Genomic DNA, 20,746 nt, shown 5'->3' with positions numbered 1-20,746 from the left:
ATGCTGCTGTTTCTGTTAGGCTGCATTCAGCAAGGTGCAATGTCTATCACATTAGGAAGTTAGCATGCTAACAGTTGCTAATAAGTGCTAAACAAAGCCATAAAATACAGCTGAGGCTGATGGGATTGCAATAATTTGAGCAGGGTCTTTGTCATAAATGTATGAGCATCTTCGAGCTAGTGTTGGTGCTATGAAATCAGCAAATTCATTCTTGGCAATCTATAGTAGTTGTTCACACATTTCCCATAAAAAAACCCATAAAAGTGAACCTCATGGTGGCTCCAGAGGAATAGTCAGAAGATTACCAAAGTACAAGGATTTATCATCTGGGAACCATGAATTACTAAACCAAATTTCTTGCCAATCCATCAAATAGTTCTCAAGATATTTCAGCAAAAGCAGTTAATACCTCTAGGAAATGTGCAGCCTGTAGGTTAATAAAGATGTAGGCACACAATATATCCATCCAGAGTTTGGCAGATGACACCATGGAGTAAAGCGGCCGTTAAAAGGATAAAAGAGTTGGTGGAGAGTTTTACATTTGACTGTTCAGCCCAGGAGCTTGCAGCTGTTATGTAAGAGTGCCAGACTTCACTAATCCTTTTATAGCAGGAGAGGAGCCTGCAGGGTTTCTCATCATCAAGACAAATCAGCCTCTAACACATCTGCGCTGGGCATCTAAAAAACATACAGAAAAACACCCTCTCAATGAAAGGGGTAATAATCCCCCTTGAAGTCGTAAAACAGAAGAATTATCAAGAAAGATCAGAGCTTTGTGTTATTTCTAGCTGCTCCAATTCATGCTTCTTATTCTTCTAATCCGCCAGTTTTAAAAACCTTATAACCTTTTCCAAAAAAATATCATTTTGGATTATCTGCCCTTATTAAGCATCCATTGATGTCATGTGCTCACAAAGGAAAACAGTGCCATCATTCAAATGTTGTAAACGTCTAGTCAACGTTGCCAAGATGTTCAACTTCAACAAGAGCAGGACACGTTTTGTACGTCATCTGAAAAAGAGCAAAAGCCTGTTGAATTTAGAAATAAAGCAAACAATGTAAAAAAAAAAAAAAAAAAACAGTGGCCACTCTCAGTGAGTTAATTGCTGTGGACGGTGAGTGCCAAGGCCTCCGAGCTGCAGACCAAATAAAATTAAAATAAACCCCCAAAAGAAAATAGTTCTTTGATCAGTTCCTGTAAGGTCCTCAAAATCCTACCACTGGTAGCGGAAAGATGAGGTGTTCAGGTTGTCATTGGTAGCTCGCCATCCCTCATCAGGGAGAACATCCAGAGTCCACAATTCAGAATTCAAGGGTATCATAAAAAACCCAGCCTCTGTAATATAACACGGCTTAAAACATTGCAAATGTATCTTCAACACATGTTCATCAAATATCATAACTGTGCAGTGTTACATTATCAATGCAAATATACAACACATTATATACCATAATATGGAAAACTGTTACATTGTAAATAAAAGATTCATTCTAAATGCACTACTAAAAACACACTGACGTCAATAACCATGAAATCATGAAATGTAGATCAAGATAAGCATTTACAGTTTAAACAGTAATGCTCAAAACATTGTAGTAAACGAAATAAATGTCTAGTGCTTGTTATCACTGTATAGTAATACACAATATATAGCTACTGTAACTCTATCAACCATAACTCATATTTGCTCAATGTAACTGAACTCTCAAAAGAGCTAGGTGGCTAACACACCACGAGGTCCGCAGCATGCAGGCAGTAACTAGCATGTAGCGTGTTGCTTCACTCACCGAGGGAAATAAAATAACAATCAAAACTCTTTCGCTTTCCGAAGCAGCTCCAACCTCCACCGCCGCCCCGGTAAAACTCTCAATTTGCGCTGTTTTGTGCATATAATGATCACAAGTGTCTCCGTTCGTCCAGCGTGACGCTGCTCCCTCACACACACGTCTTCAACGTCCCCTCACTAACCTGAGTAAGGAGGAGGTGGGACTTGGCGGATTTTAGTCCAACTGCAGGCTAACGTTTAGCAGTAATGCTAACTCGGGTGCTAGCCGCCGCAGACACTTCTCCAATCCTAATTACTCTTGAAGAGTCAATTTAGGCACATTCACACCGCAGTACTTTTCCCACAAAGGTTCATGAGAACTTACTTCATGACAGAGCCATATGGCTCTGGTTCATGAGAACTCTTTTGTCGCGTTCACACCAAAAAGAGCCGGTACTAAAATTAGTTCACCCCCTTTTCAGTCCCTGCTAGAGAGCAGGGACTTTCGTGGGAGAAAAAGGTTCCTCTGTCTGATTGGCTGGGCGGATTGCAAACCACGCCCCGTAAAACTCACAAAACGTTTTGTGAAGCCGCCATTTTATTATCCTTGCATTAGCATTATTAGCATTCGCCCAGCGCAGAAACGCAGAGAGACTAATTTATGGCAACACAAAAGAAAACATGGGAGCGGTGGAGATGAGGAGGTGTCAGCGTTCTGGCGATTTACTCGGAAGGCTTCAGTCGAAGCCTAGTCCCCAACTCCGGGGACTTCCGGCCGGGGACTTTGGGCGGCAGTATACGCCGTGAAGTGGTTTGCGGCCTGCCAGTAAACCCAAAGCAGAAGAAGAAGAAGTGACGTCAGCGGCTTCATTTGCCTAATCTTCCCCAGGGATTTATTCCGGTGTGAATTGCGATCTGTACTTAGTTCATGAGAACTAAAGAGTTCTGATGGACTAAGTTCTCATGAACCTTTGTGGGAAAAGTACTGCGGTGTGAATGCGCCTAATACGAGCTCTGTGGCGGAGACAATAGATCTGCTCTCTGAGTCAGAAGTTGCGGAAGTGCCGACATTAGAGAGCTGAAAGCTGTCGAAAGTTCAGAAGAAATCACGCAGAAGAGCTTTGGGAAAATAAAAAAAAACTTCCCCTCAGCCGGTGCTGCCTTTGAAGAACTCATTGTTAGCGTTGCCAGTGGGAGGCATTCTACTGGCATGTGTCGGCCTCACTCCTCGTCAGGGCCAGCCGGGTAGAGCAGGGGTGTCCACACTTGTTTCACCGAGGGCCACTACAGCAAAATATACGAAGCACTGGGCCACTCACTAGACGTATATCGCCTCATAAATTCAGTTATAACTTAATACAAATCAATCAAATGTAGGTAAATGATGATTGTGACTGTTGGCAGCTCATCCTTAAAACAGAAGCCTCAGATTGATTATAATAAGGAGAAATAGGAATACAAAATTATGTAAATAAGTCATTTGGCTTTTTTCTTATCAAATGTTTGATGACTGAATTTATTTGAAAAGTGGTTTATTAACACGTGAATGCTACTGTGTAATATATTGTTGTATGTACTTTATGGGGTAAAGAGTGTGTGTATTTGAGAGTTTGGATAAGGGGCTGAAAGCTGCAGGTACTGGAAGGGGGAGTGTATGAGAGGGAGATGAAGTTTGGGTGAGGGGACATGTCCAGCCTCTCTCTGTACAGTATGCTGGACCACCCGTGGAGCTCCCTTTGGACCCGGGCCAGATTCCCAGTGAAATTAACTGTTTGCATCACAGAGCGGATTGTCCCACACAAAGAGAGGACTGCCTCTTCCATCTGCGGCAAATCATTTTCAGAGCTTTAGCACACACGTATTATTAACAGAGGAGTGGCGAGTTAACGTGATGACAACAATGTGGTTCCAAATTCAAATACTACCCAATGTGCTTTTGCCATATTCTTATGACTAAATCACATTTTGGGTAACGCTGTTCGTCACATATTGCATAGAAAACCTTTCCAAATGCTAGCATTATTTACAAATCTATTCAGAAAATCTTAAATATGTTTTGATGAAACTCTTTGATTATCAAGCCAAAATGTAAAAACAACTAAACTTGTTGATACTCTGCTTTTTCTCAGGTTAATTTAATTCATTTGGTCGTCCATAGATTTCTGGATATCACGATGGACTCTGTATCTTTTAATGTTCATATTTTACAGACTACATAATAAAGTAGTGTCCAGGGTATTATAAGAGTATAGAGCTCTACCAATGCCAATGCCTAAAAGTGAAAAATGTGTTGTTTTTACACCTCGTGATTTGAATCCTCCCAAAAATGATGGTATGTTCGTGTTTGTATCATGTTGCTTTTACCGCTTAGAATAGTTAACACATTGTACGGTGTCATGAAAGGCGCCTTAAATCAAATGTATTATTAATCAAATGTAACAGGCCCTTCCTTGCGTCATGTTGCACCCTTCGACCACCTTTCAGTAATCCTGCTGACAAACAAACCACACTAAAACACACAACCTCTTTGGCAGAGGGAATACATCCATTTAGACTCATGTAAAGAAAACTGAAATTAGTATAATTGCGGATGCCATTTTCCCACTTCTGCCTGGAGTGTACTGCTTCTGGTGTGATGAGACACTGATCCAATAATCATGGAGGGAAGAGACCAGAGAATCAGAAATGATGAAAGTCGAAATATTACACATAAACATTATGAGCCCATAACCTGTGTAAATACAGACCATACAGCTGCCATGGATTTAAGTCAACGAGTGTTTTCAATTCATGTTCAAATAAACTTAAAATTCAGCATAACAAAAACACAGTATGTGGAAGGTGCTCTTTGTGTTGGTGGACAGTTCAATGACTCCCTCTGCAGGGCTGAAAGGGAATCGATCATTTCATTGCTGGGTTCACCAAGTTACATTTAAGACTTTTTTAAAAACCACATCTCAAAATTCATTTAAATACCCAGTGTATGCTCAACCAAAAGCATCATGGAAAACCACAAGGTAAACTAAAGCTAAGAATTGCTCATTATTACATTACATGTCACTTGTTAGACGCTTTTATCCAAAGCGACTTAGTCAATACTGTGGGCAATCCCCACAGGAGCAATTTGGGGTGAAGGGTCTCAGGGACACAACGACATGCTGACTGCAGTGGGGTTTGAACCTGTGACCCCCTGATCCGAACACCAACCCACTGCACCACACGCCTCCGTATTATTAATTGTTTCACTAGTTCCGGCAGTGGCTCAGTTAGTAGGGGCTTGGACTGGGAGCTGTAGGGTCGCCGATTCAAGTCCCCGACCAGACCTAAAACATGGAGTGTGGACTGCTACTTGGAGAGGTCCCAGTTCACCTCCTGCCCTGCCATGGTGCCCTTGAGCAAGGCACTGGACATCCCCCTTCACTCCCATTGCTCCCCGGGAGCTGCCCACTGCTCCTAGTAGGGCTGTGCAATTAATCGTATTTTAATTGCGAGTACGATTATGGCTTGCGACGATTATGAAAACAGCATAATTGAGAAAATACGATTATTTAGCTGGGTGCGCGTTCGCCCCTCCCTAAAAGCCCACTCGGCCACGTGGGAGTGACATGTGTTGTGAGTGTTCAGCGCGAGCGAAGATGTCAGAACAAGAGCAGACACTTGTTAAAAAGAAGGGTACAACTATTTCCACTATTTGCAAGTACTTTGCCATTACATTTCACATCGCTAAAGATATTTGCCCAGTTAGCAACCAGGGCTTTAAGCAAGTTGTCAACACGTTGGACAAGCTTTACGCGATGCCGTCTCGGTATTATTTCAGCAGGTCTGCGCTGCCTGCACTATATGACAAATGCCGTGGGGAAGTTGAGAGAGATGTGGCTTCAGCTGACTACTTTGCTACCACAACAGACCTATGGGCTAGCCCAGGGGTGCCCAACCAGTCGATGGCGAGATGTGTCTAAAAATAGAACAACAATATTCTGTTTTATCGTTAATGTCCTGTAACATAATCTTCCTGTGCCAGAATAATGCACTTGAACGCATCAAAGCTTTGTGATTGGCCGGCGTCATCCCATGTGTCGGGGCGTGGCTGAGGGTCTTCAGTACAGGTGGCTTGTCACCTGCCTGCGCACATCTCTGAAACCAGACCATGTCAACAGGCTGGTGTTTCTTGCAAAAAATCTTTAAGAGATGACATGAGCAGCACTACCAGCATTTGCCATGGTGGCCTAAACATTTTTATTTGGTCTTAAATTGTAGTTCAACATTTATTTCCTGTTACTTCTGGACCATGACGGTTGGCCAGCCTTAAACGTTTAACTGAGTGGAATAATGAATATGTTTTACCAAAATGTTGGCTATATGTTAAGGGGTTTTCAGCAGGTTGTGACAGTGCACTGCATCATATTTGATTTAATTTATTTTGGTCTAATTTATTTTTAATTTATCATATTAATAATATATGTTTAGTATGGTTTTGGAAGTGCGCTCCAACATATATGTTGATCTTGTTTATTGGTAAAATATTATTTGTTTTAAAGTTCAATAAATGGTCAATGAATAATCGTCAAAATAATCGTGATATCTATTATTGACCCAAATAATCGTGATTATGATTTTTGCCATAAACGCACAGCCCTAGCTCCTAGTACTATAGACTCCTGGTACTAGGATGAGTTAAAAGCAGAGAACATGTGCGACCATTAAAGAGGGTTTCATCCCTCCCAATATTATATTACATGAATAACTATGAACAAATAAATCACTCAACAACTCCACCAAGGCTCCGTAGGCTACAAATGTCGTTTTTATTATTACTTTAAATAATGTCTAAATAAAGGGACTAAAGACATGCTCGTGAGACTTCTTCCATTATCAAAAATATGGTGTGGGGTGAAGTTTGCAGCAGAAATCTATCCAGGAGGGAAGCGTGCGTCACAAGGTGAGACCGTTGTGGAGTCCACTCATCCGGAGGAAAGTAAAGAGTCCCACCATCACCACGGACGGGGTCGGTTGTCAGAAATGGAGGCAGTGATTTTTTTTATAAACCAACCAGTTGTCACATTCAGCAGAAACAGAAAAGTTATTTCTCGTATATAAAAAAACCAAAAGACCTGGATACACTTCTACTTTTCCACATGTTTTTACTACAGAAATTAAAAAGAAAAGACATAAAAGGAACACACAAAGGGGGGAAAACAGCTATTTTTATAATCAACTCCCTTTGGTAAAAACTGTAATAAATGGTCTTGCATTTGTCTTTTTCATATACATACTAACTTTAGCCATTTATCACTAAAGTCCACAGTAAGCTTGGAAAGTATTACTAGCACAACACAGATCTGTCATAAAAAGTCTGAGACTATATACAGTGTATTTACAACGTGAGCGGCATGTGGACAGTCCTCGCAGAATGAGACAAGTGTGTGTGAGTGTGTGTGTAGCTGGTGTATTGGCAGAGGGCGTTTTTAAAAAGGTTGACTCCCAGGGCGGCGAGGATTATTTGTGTTAATAGAACTATATATAATATATATACACAACACATACACTGGAATACATGTCAGTATCTGACATTCACAAGCTATACCATTTTACAGTCTGAGAGCAAACAGTGTTGTGAGGCAAATTTTTCTTTTTTCTTTTTCTTTTTTTGTATAAACGCAACAGTGCTTTTTGAAGTCAACCCGACAATACTGTTTGGGGCTCAGGCACAGTTTCCAATAATGCTGCCGTGTGTTTAGGAAAGTAACCCTCTTTCCGTCTAGTGATACGTACATAATTGTGATTTGGCCGTAACGCAGGAATGTCAGAACCAGATATCTCATACTTTGTCGTGTTCCCTCCAGACCTTCAATCTGGGAAACAAAACTTTCTGAAACATGTTCTTCTTTCTAAATAAGTGCACTTGTCTACCGTTTATTATTCCATGGATACTGTAGAATAACACTATCGTAAAGAAATCCCTGTATGATTGATGGACTTCGATGCTTTTACTCTGATGGCCTCAGTGGAAAATCTGTGGAAAATCGAAACTGAAGCTCAGTTGTGATAAAGTACAAAAAGCACCACTCTATCTCTCCCAGGCTCACCGTTAACGTCTCAAAGCCCCGTGGGAAAAGGCTCAGGGAAGTTTGAGAAATGGCTCCGAGTGCTGGTAAGAGCTCAGGTCTGGACCGGATCGTGACGATTCCTAAGTTTTGAAACCAAAGGCCCTGCGAAAAAATGGGCCCAGCTAAAAACGCTGGTAAAATCAGTAATCCTGCCGCCCTGGGTGCAACACACGGTCGCTAGCTTAATAGTGCTCCCATGTCGGCCTTAAAAACACATTAAGAAGCCCTCGACCCTACCTCTACTCCTGACCTGTTTGACTTGAGACCCAACACCCCCAGAAATCAGTGTCTCTTAGTTTCCCCGCGGCTACGGCGACTTGCTGCGAGGGCCGTATTTGACGCGGTACTTGTTGATGTTCACATAGTGCAGGATCTCCGGCTGGCGGCTGGTGGTGCAGGGTAAGAGGCCCTCGCGAGCTTCGCCCATCAGCCACTTACTGGTCTCGGCGCCCATGTCGCGGGTCACGTGTTCTTTGGCCCACACATCCACCCAGTCCTGGAAGCGCTGGTGCAGCCGAGTGCTCACCCGCTCGTGGGACTGCGGAGAGAGCAGAGGATGTTAAACACTCAGAGGGTAGACAACTGGACGGCGCTGCTATGGACAGTCTTGCACTAATGCACATTTCTACAAGTTATTGAAGTGACTGTTATTTTGTATGTAATGATTGTTGTGCTTTTATTTATGTCTTAATGTGTGCATATGTATACATCAGGGTCGACTGCCGCCGATCATTAACGGGCGATATTCACTCTTAATAGTTTGATCGGTGCTCTCTATAAACAGGGTTCATACACTTTTTCATCAATGACTTCTCCATGACCTTCACCTAATTGTCCATGACCAAAAACATTACTCTTTCCCAGCGGTACCACTGAAGATGGTTTATTTTAACATGGAACAGGAAAATAAGGTCTGCATATGAAGCATGTTGTGCCTATCTAAACAAATAGTACGCTTACTAACTTCTGCACGCTAAGGCAACTCAAATCTCTCACCAGCAAAATACCTCAACAGTTAAATGCCATTTTACGTTTCATTACTATACGATACAGTATGTATCAGGGCTCGACATTATAAATGGCTCGCTGGCCCGGAAGCACTATTTAGACACCCCGGACCAGCATAACGTACTTTCCACTTGCCCGCTCGGGCCACTAAAGATATTGTTTAAAAAAAAATTGCTCCTGTGGTATTGGTATTTTGACTAGCAATTTAGTTAAATTGTTTCGTTTATCAACGCTACAACATAGCGTTCCGTGAGTCGGTTGTCGTTGTTGGGAGAAAAACAAACAGCTGTTTGCTGCGGAGCGCAGCGCGAGCAGGCTCCTGTGAGCGTGCTCCTTCACTAAAGACTATCGCGCCGCCAAAATGTTTTTAATACCAGCGGTAACCGGCCAAGCTCCGTGCAAAAAACAATCTTCAAATAAAAGAAAGTCACCGGAGGAGTTAAAGGAGAGTGACAGGGAGAGGAGAAGAAGAGGGAGAGAAAGCTTCAGCCAGCTTGATCGATGGAGTTGGCTGCAGTGACGCGTCCTAAAACCCTTTTATAATCTATCGATTAGATTTATGATTCGAAAATGATAAAAGTAGGGTAGACATGTGGAGATTATCCGGCTGAACAAAACGTGCATCTATCAAACAGGTTTGTTTTCCACAGACCTTATTTCCAGCTATTTTCCAAAACCCTGTCGAGAAATAAATCCCATTGCTTTTTGTCGAGGGAACCAGCAGCTTACTTCCTGGTTTGAGGACGCGTCACTGGCTGCACCTCTCAATATGATGCCAATATAAACAAGGTCTTCTGTCGGCTCTGTACATCAATGCCGACCTATGCTGACAAGTAAGTGAAGAGTAGACAATATAAAAGGTATTGGCTTTAGGGAAATGTCCCAGCAGTTTAGGATAATGAAGGTTCTAATCTAATCTATAGCCATTACATGTCTAACTCCTAATGACAGGAAGGCAGAAAGCGCATTATATGCCTACTAATAATAATACTCATAATAGCAGACATCTTTTAACAATGACCACAATATCATTATTTTAATAAACCAAATATGAACAATTGAGGAAAATGAGGAAGAACTGATTGTTCAAATGTTGTAGTAGTAGTAATGTAGTTAGTACATAAATTACTATTGCAACAAATGTGTTAATTTTCTTCACTATTAGTCGATCTTTTTTGGACGAATGCTCCGGGCCAGTGGTTACAATGGTGGGGCCAGTGATAATACAAGTCCACCGGCCCGGAGGGCCAGTAGCTTTTTACCCTTAATGTCTACCCCTGTGTATTATCATTATAGTATTACTATTTCGGCGATTAGATAAAATATAAATTATATTTGATGCAACTTTAGTTATATTTCCATGACTTTTCCAAAACTTTGGAAAAAATATTGTTTTCCATAACTTTTCCAGGTTTTTAATGACCGTAAGAACTCTCTATAAAGGCCGGTCAGGAGAGCTGGATCTGATCGATATGGACATAAACGCGAGTGAAGTCTAACCGGACACGAGAGAGAGATCAGAGATCAGCTGCTGAGTCTGACGAGCTTTAGCGAGCTGCATAAGAAACTGACGGGCTGTCAGGAGAATCTGATCTTTTCGATCTGTTACGATTATAAACTGCGATATAAAAATGACTCCCATTAACTGAGTTTTAAACATCAGCATATCCGGTCATAGTCCATAGTCAGACCTGCTAACGGAAACTCTGCTACACAATTATTATTATTATTATTATTGAAACATGACGAATTTGTCCGGTAAAATAAATAATTTCCGGACACTTGACCGGCAAGAAAGAAATCCTAGCGGAAACCCTGGTATGCATGCGTCTGTTGATTGTGTGTGTGTGTGTATATATATACAAATATGTATATCCTATATATATATATATATATATATATATATATATATATATATATATACACACACATATACATATATATACATATACATATTTGTATATATTTTTGTATTCGGGATTGTAGGAAACGGTATTTCGATCTCTCCGTCTGTACCAGTCTGTACACACAAACTGAAAGATTGACAGGCTTCCTGAGTGACAAGAGATTATTTGTAAATGTAAGACTCATTTTGTTATTGAAAATCACGACTGAATGTGTCTACCAACAACATGTGTTATAGAAGAAAAACACTGACCCCCTCTTTCTAATCCTACTTGTAGCTTTTTGATGCATGCAGTACTCACTTGTTCTACCTTTCTCACCGAGGCTGTTCTATCAATTAAAGGCAGATGGCTCAAAAATGGAGAATTACTAAAAACCTCTCTTTAATCTTGTTTTATGTTCAATATAATCTGATGATTTTTGCGGCAGTTAACTTCATTTATAGTTTAAGTCATTAACTTAAACTATACCTAAAGAATGAAGGCTTTCCTGACATGCCTAACATGCCTAAACTTTTCATCAACTAAAACTTATATGGCAAAAAAAAGGGACATTTGAAAGACGCCTAAGTCTTAAAAGAAAAATTGTTAAGAAAATTAACTCTAAGAATACACCTTTTCACTAAGCCTTGAACTGAATTTCCTGAATCTTCCAGTACTGTAACTAGCCGTTGAATAAGAGCGCTCCTCACTGGGGACTCAAAGGATAACATTCAGCTCAGCAGTGATATGTATGCCTTCTGAATCAGCCTTCTGAATCAGCCTTCTGAACAGTGCATAAACAGTACAGGCCTTATTTGTAACATGGTTAAACCGTACACCCCAGCACGTGCGCTCCGCTCTGCATCAGCCAAACAGCTGGCTGCACCCGCACTGCGAGGGGGACCCAAGTTATTATTTGATCGGTTGATAATCATAACTTTGTTGCAAAAATCTCCATTATTATGCACTTTTTCCTATGGTTTCATCAATCGTTATCAATCAAACTCAAAGACACGGCTTCCCTTACAACTTATAACCAGAGTCAGGGAGCAAAGCAGAAATCCATTTATCAGAGTAACTGAGTCGTTGAAAGGTAGTACCTGGTGAGCTCTCAGCAGCGCCGTGCGTCGATACATGTAATCCTCCGACTTAAAGACGTACACCATCTTGTAGGAGTTGAGCTTGAACATGCACTCCATCTTCTCCTTCTCCATGGACTTCTTGCCTCCTTCGCAGGCCTCCTTGTCCAGCTGCTCCCGGCCCTTCTGGTACTTCCTGATCCGCCTCAGATTCCTGATCACGAGCGCAAAACACAGATGTGATATGAGTGACTAATGAGAGCCAGCGGAGAGTCAGAACAAATCCATTTGAGGTCATTTCATCAAAAGGGTTTGCATTTGACTTTCATTAGGGCTGTGTTCAGATTTCTGAGCAAGATGTTATGGAGTAAAAAAGAAAGGTCCCTTACCATTAACATCACCCTATTTGTTCTGAGTCAAAAGAAATAAAACTGCATTCACAATTCAAACAGTTATTTGCAATTTGGACAAATCAAATGTTGTAAAGTGAAAACTCACCTGGTGAGAAACACGGGCTTCTGAGCGAGGTGCTCCCTCAGCTCAGGGGTGGTGGAGTCTGGGTTTAAGTAGCGGCCGACATAATCAGACCAACGCTGCGAACAGAGGACATTCAAAACTAAATTTACAGTACAGATCAGATTCAAAAACACTTACACCAGTATTACCAAAAGGTTGGCAATAGGCGCTTTCACACCAAGTACTTTGCCGTACTTAGTTCATGAGAACTTAGTTCATCAGAACTCTTTAGTTCTGATGAACTAAAGTACAGATCCCGTTCACACCGGAGTCCCCGAGGGAGGATTAGGCAAATGAAGCCGCTGACGTCTCTTCTTCTGCTTTGGGTTTACTGGCAGGCCGCAAACAACTTCACGGCGTATACTGCCGCCCAAAGTCCCCGGCCGGAAGTCCCCGGAGTTGGGGACTGGCTTCAGTAGAAGCTGCTGGGAGTCCCAGCAGCTTCTACTGAAGCCTTCCGAGTAAATCGCCAGAACGCCGACACCTCCTCATCTCCACTGCTCCCATGTTTTCTTTTGTGTTGCCATAAGTTAGTCTCTCTCTGTTTGTGCGCTGGGCTAATGCTAATAATGCTAATGCGAGCAAATAAAATGGCGGCTTCACTTTTTTGGAGTTTTACGGGGTGTGGTTTGCAATCCGCCCAGCCAATCAGAAATGGGAACCTTTTTCTCCCACGAAGGTACCTGCTCTCTAGCAGAGACTGAAAAGGGGGTGGAAAGGTTCTCATTAACTAAGTTCTAGTTCCGGATTTTTTTGGTGTGAACTGTGAACGCACATTTCCTGAACTATACTGGGAAAAGTACTCCGGAGTGAAAGCGCCTAATAGGTGGTAATATTTTTCCAAATGGCTTCCAATGGAGCTTTCCTAGATGGTTTGGTGAACCATCTGAGTCAGGCTAGTAATGCTCCATCACATGTTTCTATTACAGGGTGAATCTTAAACTGAAGCTTGACATTAAAGCAACCCAACGGAGGTTGCTTGTAAGTTTAGTTTTTTCACTCGTAGCTCGGGCTGCGGGGGTGCTAGAGACTGGAGCACGTTGATGCGACCTTCCTAGCCGGAGATATGGCCGCATTTTACAATAAACTTCCGCCGGGTCGCTTAAAAACAAATATCGCAAATCGAATCGCAATGTCCGTCATGAAAATCGCAATTAGATTATTTCCCCAAATCGTGCAGCCCTACTTAAAAGATATGACTGATTTTGATATTGAGAGCCAAATAAGAATCACTCACTCTCACTAAATATCAGTTTTAATGTAAGACCAAATTAAAAGGAAAAAAAAGATTCTGAGTTTTCCTTATTCGGCAGATCACTGACCAGCCGTCAGATTTGTAAATAAAATAAATATGTAAAAACATAAATGGTGTGTGGGTGGAGAGTAAAGGAGTCATTTCTTTTTATTCAAACATTTTGCTCACAAGCCAAGCCCTTGAACTGAAAGTCTCCTAGCGGGATTAAAACGTTTTTGTTACCTCAGCCTCCATGGGCTCGTCTGAGTTGTCCTCCTCCGTGTCGAGCAGCTCCACCATCAGCTGCACCTGCCCTCTATTCTTCAAAAACATCACCTGAGAGAGGGACGGAGAACAAGACAGTGTAAGACAACATGTAAGGGATAATGTGCAGCGAGGCAGTCATTGTCCCGCTTATTACATGGCCACATTCTCAACAAAGTAACGAGATGACTCCCAATATTAAAAGATAGTAGGCTATTATTTATTCAAAATGACATGCATCCGCTAAGATTAATTGTCCGTTGTTACCGTTTGAATTACGTAGCAACGGCAGGAACTGCTTCGATAGCGTTTTTTGAGGACCTTTTTGATTACAGAAAACATTGTTGCTTGCTTTAAAAGTAGCACAATTTATTATTATTGATTGTATTATTGTACTCTAACTGTTTATTGTACCCTAACTGTATTTGTGTCATTGTGTTATGTTCTTTTTTCACATTGATCTTGCAAGATACGTTTGTTGTTTTTACATTGCCAATTGTGTTTGTTGACTTGTGAAGCCCTCTGAGACAAATATGATTTGTGATTTTGGGCTATATAAATAAACTTGAATTGAATTATGTCAAACCTTGGAAAGTATCTAGATATCCCTGCCCTGATGCCAAAGTAACTGGCAACTGAATATGTGTCGCCGTTTGATGCCTATGTCTGGACCGTTGCGTTAAAAGGAGGGTTTCTGCCCGTTACTTCTCCGCTGTTTTCTTGTCCCTCTTGTCTTGTCGGTTTGAAAAGCAAACGGCCAAACGGTATACAGTTAAATCGACCGAACTTCTTTGTGCAGATGTGAGCGTCCTTAACGGTCAATAAATCCTTGACAGCGGTCTGTCTGTTCTGGATTAACAACGTGTCGCGTGTTCTGAATTGACCAATCAGAATTGAGTATTCAATTAAGCCATGTAATAAGTATGTATTTAACGTTCAACATCATAGGTGTTTTTATATATTTTGTATTGACGTTTGGCAGCAGACAATTACACAGTGGTTTTTTTCAGGACATAGTAATTGTACATCTTAAGTTTGTCTGTCCGAAATGCCTTTTTATTTTATCACCCAAAGATAAAAGAAAAACAGTAAAAAGTACGAACAATACGAACATTAGGGAGCGATCAGGACTTCACAGTAAAGACTAAATCTGACCTATGAGGTTTCAAAAGTCGTTTTCCAAATCATTCTTCAAGTGGAAACATGCAATCTCCCCAGTTTCAAAAACGGTAGGACCCGTGTGAGTTCACCTTGAAGCAGTTCTCGTCGGACATCTGCTCGGCTCTCCGCTGGTACAGGGTCTCTGCAGAGCTCCTTGAAGCCTGAGTGGAGAGCGTTCCTCCGCTGGCGCTGTTAGTGCTCTCTGAGAGGTAGAGGTCCGTTACTTGGACACAGATCTCATCACTGACGATGTGCTGGAGCTGGATGGAGAGAGGGAATTGTTTTAAAAAGTGCCCGAATACTCTTACTGTACTAACGGAGGCTTAATGTGACCTAGAAATGACACACAAAAGTACTTTTCCCAGAAATTGGAACCTTTTTCTCCCTGCTATATAGCAGGGAGAAAAGGTTCCCGAAAAATCTTTTTGGTGTAAACGTAACATCCCAGGAACTATGGGACGGGAAAAGTACTCCGGTGTGAAAGCGCCTAAAGGCTGGAAACTCACCTGCCGGACGATGCTTTGGATGAGCTTGTCCATAGTGAAGGCGATGTAAGCGTGAATGGTGAACATTTCCCTCAGAGAGTCCTCATACTGAGAAGCCTCCATGTTTCCATCCAGCAAATTCTTCACCATCTCCAGGAAGGCCGAGTAGTAATCTTCCACCTCAATGTCCACTGCAGAGAAGAAACAATATTTAAAGGTCACCTGTCATGCTATTTTTAGGCAATAGCATAGGTCTCAGATATATAAAAAAATATAAAAAACACGTCTATGAAGTGTTTTGCTCAAAATACCAAACAGATCACCCATTCTAGCCATGCCTCTATTTCACGTCCTGTTTGAAAAGTGCTGATTTGGGATAAAAAGCTTTAACAAAAAAAGAAGAGGAAATTGATTTTTAAAAAGGAGGGGGCTGAGCTCATGCGGGAGATTCTACCGGGAGATTCTGCCGGGAGATTCTGCCGTGATGAAACGCCTTATCATGGATTATCAAGGATTATTTCTGAAACAGTCTGGAGCTCAAATGCTTTCTCTCTTGCCGGTTACACCACAAGGTGAGTTCCTTTTTACTTCCTGCTTCTTCACACACATGCTCTCCAGTACAGGTTAGCTCTGAGTGTTAGCGATGCTAATGTAGACACCGACCATATTACGTCCAAAACAGTCGGGCATTGTTTCTGATAGCAACTTTCTGATCGGGCCGTGGGCGTAAAGCCAGCCTACATTTCCGATATTACGTCATATCGGACGCAAATCTGGATCAACTCCGTTGAAGCCCCGTTTTTAGAGATGTGGGTACGGAGGAAAAGAGAGAGGGTTTTATTTTCTGACGCTGCGTGAGTTCCCCGACACACCGGGGACACATTTATGTATAAAAGACATCAACAAGTGCATTTTGCATGATAGGTCCCCTTTAAAAAAAGTCAAATGGCTGGGTGGATCTATCTGGAAATGAAAAAGACTAATGGCAATTGAAATCAATTATCTACATTTAACTTAATTTTTTATCTGGATTAATACAAAGTATTCTTGTATTTTCATCCACCTTTAGTTTTTTTCTATTAACTTTTTTGTTTATTTACTTTATTGTTTAATAATTAAAGACAGATAACTGATCCCCTTCTCAATTATTATTATTTTTGCAATAGCCTGTAGGGCTGTTCCGAATACCATTTTCCGGGCTCCGGATATTCGGTAGTAATCAGCATCGAATATTCGAATATTTGTCCAGCGCAGGGGGGGTGGGGTGCGTAGTAATCAGCAGCGAACCGCTTCGACACGTGTATTTTGGTTTATTCGCGGCATTCTTTTTCTTATTCTACAGCATTGTTGTTTTATAGTTATTTGTTAATGTATCGCATTGTGTTTGTTACTTTCGTTGCAGTTGTATATGTCTTAAGTGTACTTTGGCTTGGCTTCCTATTTTGTATGGACATGCTTTTATTTTGATGGAGAGTTAGCGCTGTTGACAGGAAATTGTTGTTGCTATGGAAACAACGTGACGGAGATTAATGGAGAAAAAGTCATATCTACATATAAAGACGGAGAAAGTAAACGATAAAGTTTATGGTTAAGTGTTAGCCCCCCCCGAAGAGGCACAAGCTCTTACGTTGATATTGGAGATTTTTTTTTTTTTAAAGCAAAAAATGAATAACGAAATTGAAACCCGAATAGTACTCCAACGAACAAATATTCGGGTACAGCCCTAATAGCCTGCACACATTTTATAAATACTTTTCTCCGGGGTAAATGGGATAGGAATGATGTGATGGAGAGCAAATGCAGGCCAAATGTAAAACAAACAAATGCTTTTCTCCTGAATTAAACCATACAGTATTGTGTTTATTTCCTTCCCTATGAAGAACTGTGTGTGTGTTGCGACTCACTGGGCTCCTTCAGTCTGAGCTGGATGGCTGGGTTGTCGTTCTTCTCCTTCTTCAGTCCCAGCACCTCCTTCTCCCAGTCTCGTTCTCGCAGCTCGTCCTCGATCTGCCGCTCCGCCTGTCCGTAGAGTTTGAGGAGCCGCGAGCAGAGCGTCTGGTGCAGCCGCAGGAAGATGTACCAGTTGTTGTTGACGTAGAAAAGGTTGTAGGCGTCGTCGGAGCTGCGTAGCTTCTGTGCCGCCGTGTTGCTGAACAGCAGCTTGGACTTCGACGGGCTCCGGCTGCCGGGGACGCCATTGTGCTTTTTAGAGCCTTCCTCTAGATCCATGTCCTCTTCCTCCTCGTCCTCTTCCTCCTCCACCTCGGAGAGCTCGCCCCTCTGAGAGAACACCATGTCGGGGACGAAGTGGTAGATGATCTGCTTGATCTTGTATTTGTCCTCCTTCTGGATGCCGGCCTGCCTCTTGACATGGTGGATGATGAGCGCCGCCGCGTCCTCCAGGATCTGACTGTCCTCGTAGGCCAGGGTCAGCTGAGGGCCCGTGGGGGGGGTCACGTTCTCCTCAGACGCCTGCTCCTGTCGCTGCAGAGCAACAAAAAGAAAGTGAGGAAAATGTTTTGTTTACATACAGATCTTCATTTTCATTTAATTGTTTATTTGGCAGGGACAATGATGAACACTTAAAACATTCAAATGTATCAAGCGTAACAGTGCCAGATTTAGCAATACAATTCTAATCGAAGATCTGATCCAGGGTATGTGCAGGAATCCTGAAGTCAGGTGTAATATCTTTTAAGACCTTTTTTAAGACCCTTTCTATACATTTTAAGACCTCATCGCCACTTGGAGTTCTAACCGGTTACCTTGGCGACACACTTTACCTCACATTGACTATATACAGTATTGATTGTCCTTCCTCCTTATTGTCCAACCATTTGGACATTTCCCCAGAACGATGTTGTTAACAACCGGCGTAAACGGACCTTCGCGCGCTATCAAGCAGTGAGCGTGCGATGTCCTGTTCAGATGACGTCAAATCCAACGGGATGCCATAAATAAACTACACAGAATCACACTACACACCTACGCCATGATTACATTCAGGCAGACTGTAGAATACAACCTCTTTGGACCATTTATATACTTATTGAAAACAAGCTACAAAATGTAATACCTTGGAAAATGCCGTTTAAAAAGGTCCCATGTCATGCTTTTCCGGTTATTACCCGTCCCCTTGTGTGTTATGAAGGTTTTTATGCATGTAAACGGCATGCAGAGTCAAAAACCCTCAAAGTACTCCCTGTAGTGAATAAAACTAACACAGTCTACCTCCCCAAAACGCCTCGTTGGAGATTTCTCGTTTTCTTCCTGGGTATCGCTACGTAGGGATACCCAGTAGCCACGCCCAGAGCTATGGCCGCACCCTCTCCCAGCCTTTCACGAAACAAAGCTTCCCAAACCTTTCAGCGATTCATGCCGGATATGTACAGCGTAGGGCACTGAAGAACGATGCTGTTCCTACTTTGTTTGGGCCAGCGGGAGATTCGGGCACACAACCTGTAAGTATTCATTGTTGTTTGTGTATTTATGATGTTTAAAACAAACAAGGAATCTACCAAGACTGTTTAAATGGGTAAACGTTTTTCGGGCTACTAAGTTGGGATCGCGGAGAAATGCTCTCCGTAGACCCATGCTCACAGCGTTACAAACCTTTTTCTTCCTCGATATCAAGCCACACTTATTGTTTTTACTTCGGCTGTGAGTGTTTGTGTGCTCAGGATGAGTTTAGCTTGTTCTCGCTGTATCGCCGACCCGGAAGCCTGTCCGCTCCTCGCAGCAGATCGCAGCAACGAGCCTCGCAACGTCCCGACCAATCAGAGCAGAGCACACTGGGCTCATAGGGAGGGGGGGAAGGGGCTCCAACAAGCCGTTTAGGACAGAGAGTGAATACACATACTATACAGAGATGCTGTTTGAGAAACCAATGTGAGTTTGGAACATTGCACAGTATAAATCTATTTTTAGTATACCACAACAATGGAATTATGATCAGTAGAAATGGCCATAACATGGGATATTTAATACTTTTGAATAGCCTTCATTTTCGCTAAATTGATTGATCAACTTTTAATACTTTTTAAGACCCCGCAGAGACCCTGTGATCCTAGATAAGCCGGTTGAATCCGCACTTTAGACGCAGAGAACATATGATTTTTGGTGATGCTGAACTCTCCTGTTTATCATTATTTGATTGGAAGTTGTTTATGTTATTTTTTTGTAATGCTCTGAGGTATAGTAGAAAGAAACGCACCTCATCATAAATGCTTTCGATTTCATTCAGCATGGACTTGGATCGAAGCACTTTGGTGTCGTTCTGTTTGAAGTTGACGCCCTGATGGTCGAGAGACTTGAGGTAATACTTCTCGTTCTGCTCCCTCCAGATCTTGTTGAAGCCTCGCTGGGCTTCCCGCCACTCCTCCTCCTTAGTCTTTAACCTGGTCAGAAGAGAAAGTCAAGTTATTAACTCACACAATGTTTGAATTCATATTTCAAAGAAAAAATGTAGTTTGAGTGCAGCTCCTTCAGCATCCCCGCTGTCTCACGGAGAGATACCGCAGGTCTTTCCTTCCTGCAGCGGTCAGACTATACAACCAGCACAGCCCCTAGTTGACCACCCCCCCACACACACACCACAACACTCACCCCTTGCTGTTAAATACCAACCACCTATGTGCAATATATATAGATACCGTTAATAACTGTGTAATACATACCTGGCTGCTAAATCCTAAGAACTGTTACAGTATGTGTATTTTTTTTAATTATGTAACTTTTTATTATATATTTTTTTTAATTATAAATCAGCACTGGTAGCGATATGTTATACTTCATGCTATCTGCACAAACTATATCATATGAAAAGCTGAGAGTCCACAGATGCTATTGGTATAAGTTTCATCCCTGTGCGATCGAAACTCACTGCTCTGTGTGATAAATAAAAGAACATTGTACCCTGAAAATCAATAGCGGGTACATTTGACCCGTCTGGCGGTTCTAGTGTTAAAGAACATTCGGTACCAATTTACAATAATACTACCCTTATAAAAAGGGTTTACGAATAGTTTGTAATTAATTTATTAATTAGGTTGTGAACACTTTATAAATCATTAATAAGCTTTTATAAGACATGAGATAAACAGGGCGACTGTGACCGGTTGCTTGCCAAATAGTGAACCCACATTTATCTGTACTGCTAAGAAATAGTAACTCATTAATGAATGGGAATGTGTTTTACACTTTACAATAGGTGTGAAACAAGTTCTCACCTCCCTCACCTT

The 20,746-nt window shown here is 41.9% G+C and overlaps 1 protein-coding gene across 5 annotated transcripts in view; it reads right to left on the bottom strand.

Moving 5' to 3' along the window:
• Positions 1-6,552: 6,552 nt before the first annotated feature.
• sin3aa (SIN3 transcription regulator family member Aa) overlaps positions 6,553-20,746 on the bottom strand; it is a 31,263-nt gene continuing 17,069 nt past the window's right edge. For 3 of the 5 annotated variants that reach the window (XM_034084885.1, XM_034084882.1, XM_034084883.1), the window contains exons 14-21: positions 19,720-19,903; positions 17,411-17,990; positions 15,528-15,697; positions 15,111-15,281; positions 13,840-13,932; positions 12,345-12,439; positions 11,868-12,060; positions 6,553-8,411 (exon numbers count right to left, since the gene is read on the bottom strand). In XM_034084885.1, coding sequence (XP_033940776.1) covers positions 8,181-8,411; positions 11,868-12,060; positions 12,345-12,439; positions 13,840-13,932; positions 15,111-15,281; positions 15,528-15,697; positions 17,411-17,990; positions 19,720-19,903 — 1,717 coding nt within the window. In that variant the 3' untranslated portion in view covers positions 6,553-8,180. Of the gene's footprint in view, positions 8,412-11,867; positions 12,061-12,235; positions 12,258-12,344; positions 12,440-13,839; positions 13,933-15,110; positions 15,282-15,527; positions 15,698-17,410; positions 17,991-19,719; positions 19,904-20,746 lie in introns of all 5 variants that reach the window. The other 2 variants (XM_034084886.2, XM_034084887.2) reach the window with 2 other exon arrangements.

This window comes from Pseudochaenichthys georgianus, chromosome 6, assembly GCF_902827115.2.
Source record: "Pseudochaenichthys georgianus chromosome 6, fPseGeo1.2, whole genome shotgun sequence".
Lineage (NCBI taxonomy): Eukaryota > Metazoa > Chordata > Actinopteri > Perciformes > Channichthyidae > Pseudochaenichthys > Pseudochaenichthys georgianus.
This window is presented reverse-complemented; position numbering and strand designations above follow the sequence as displayed.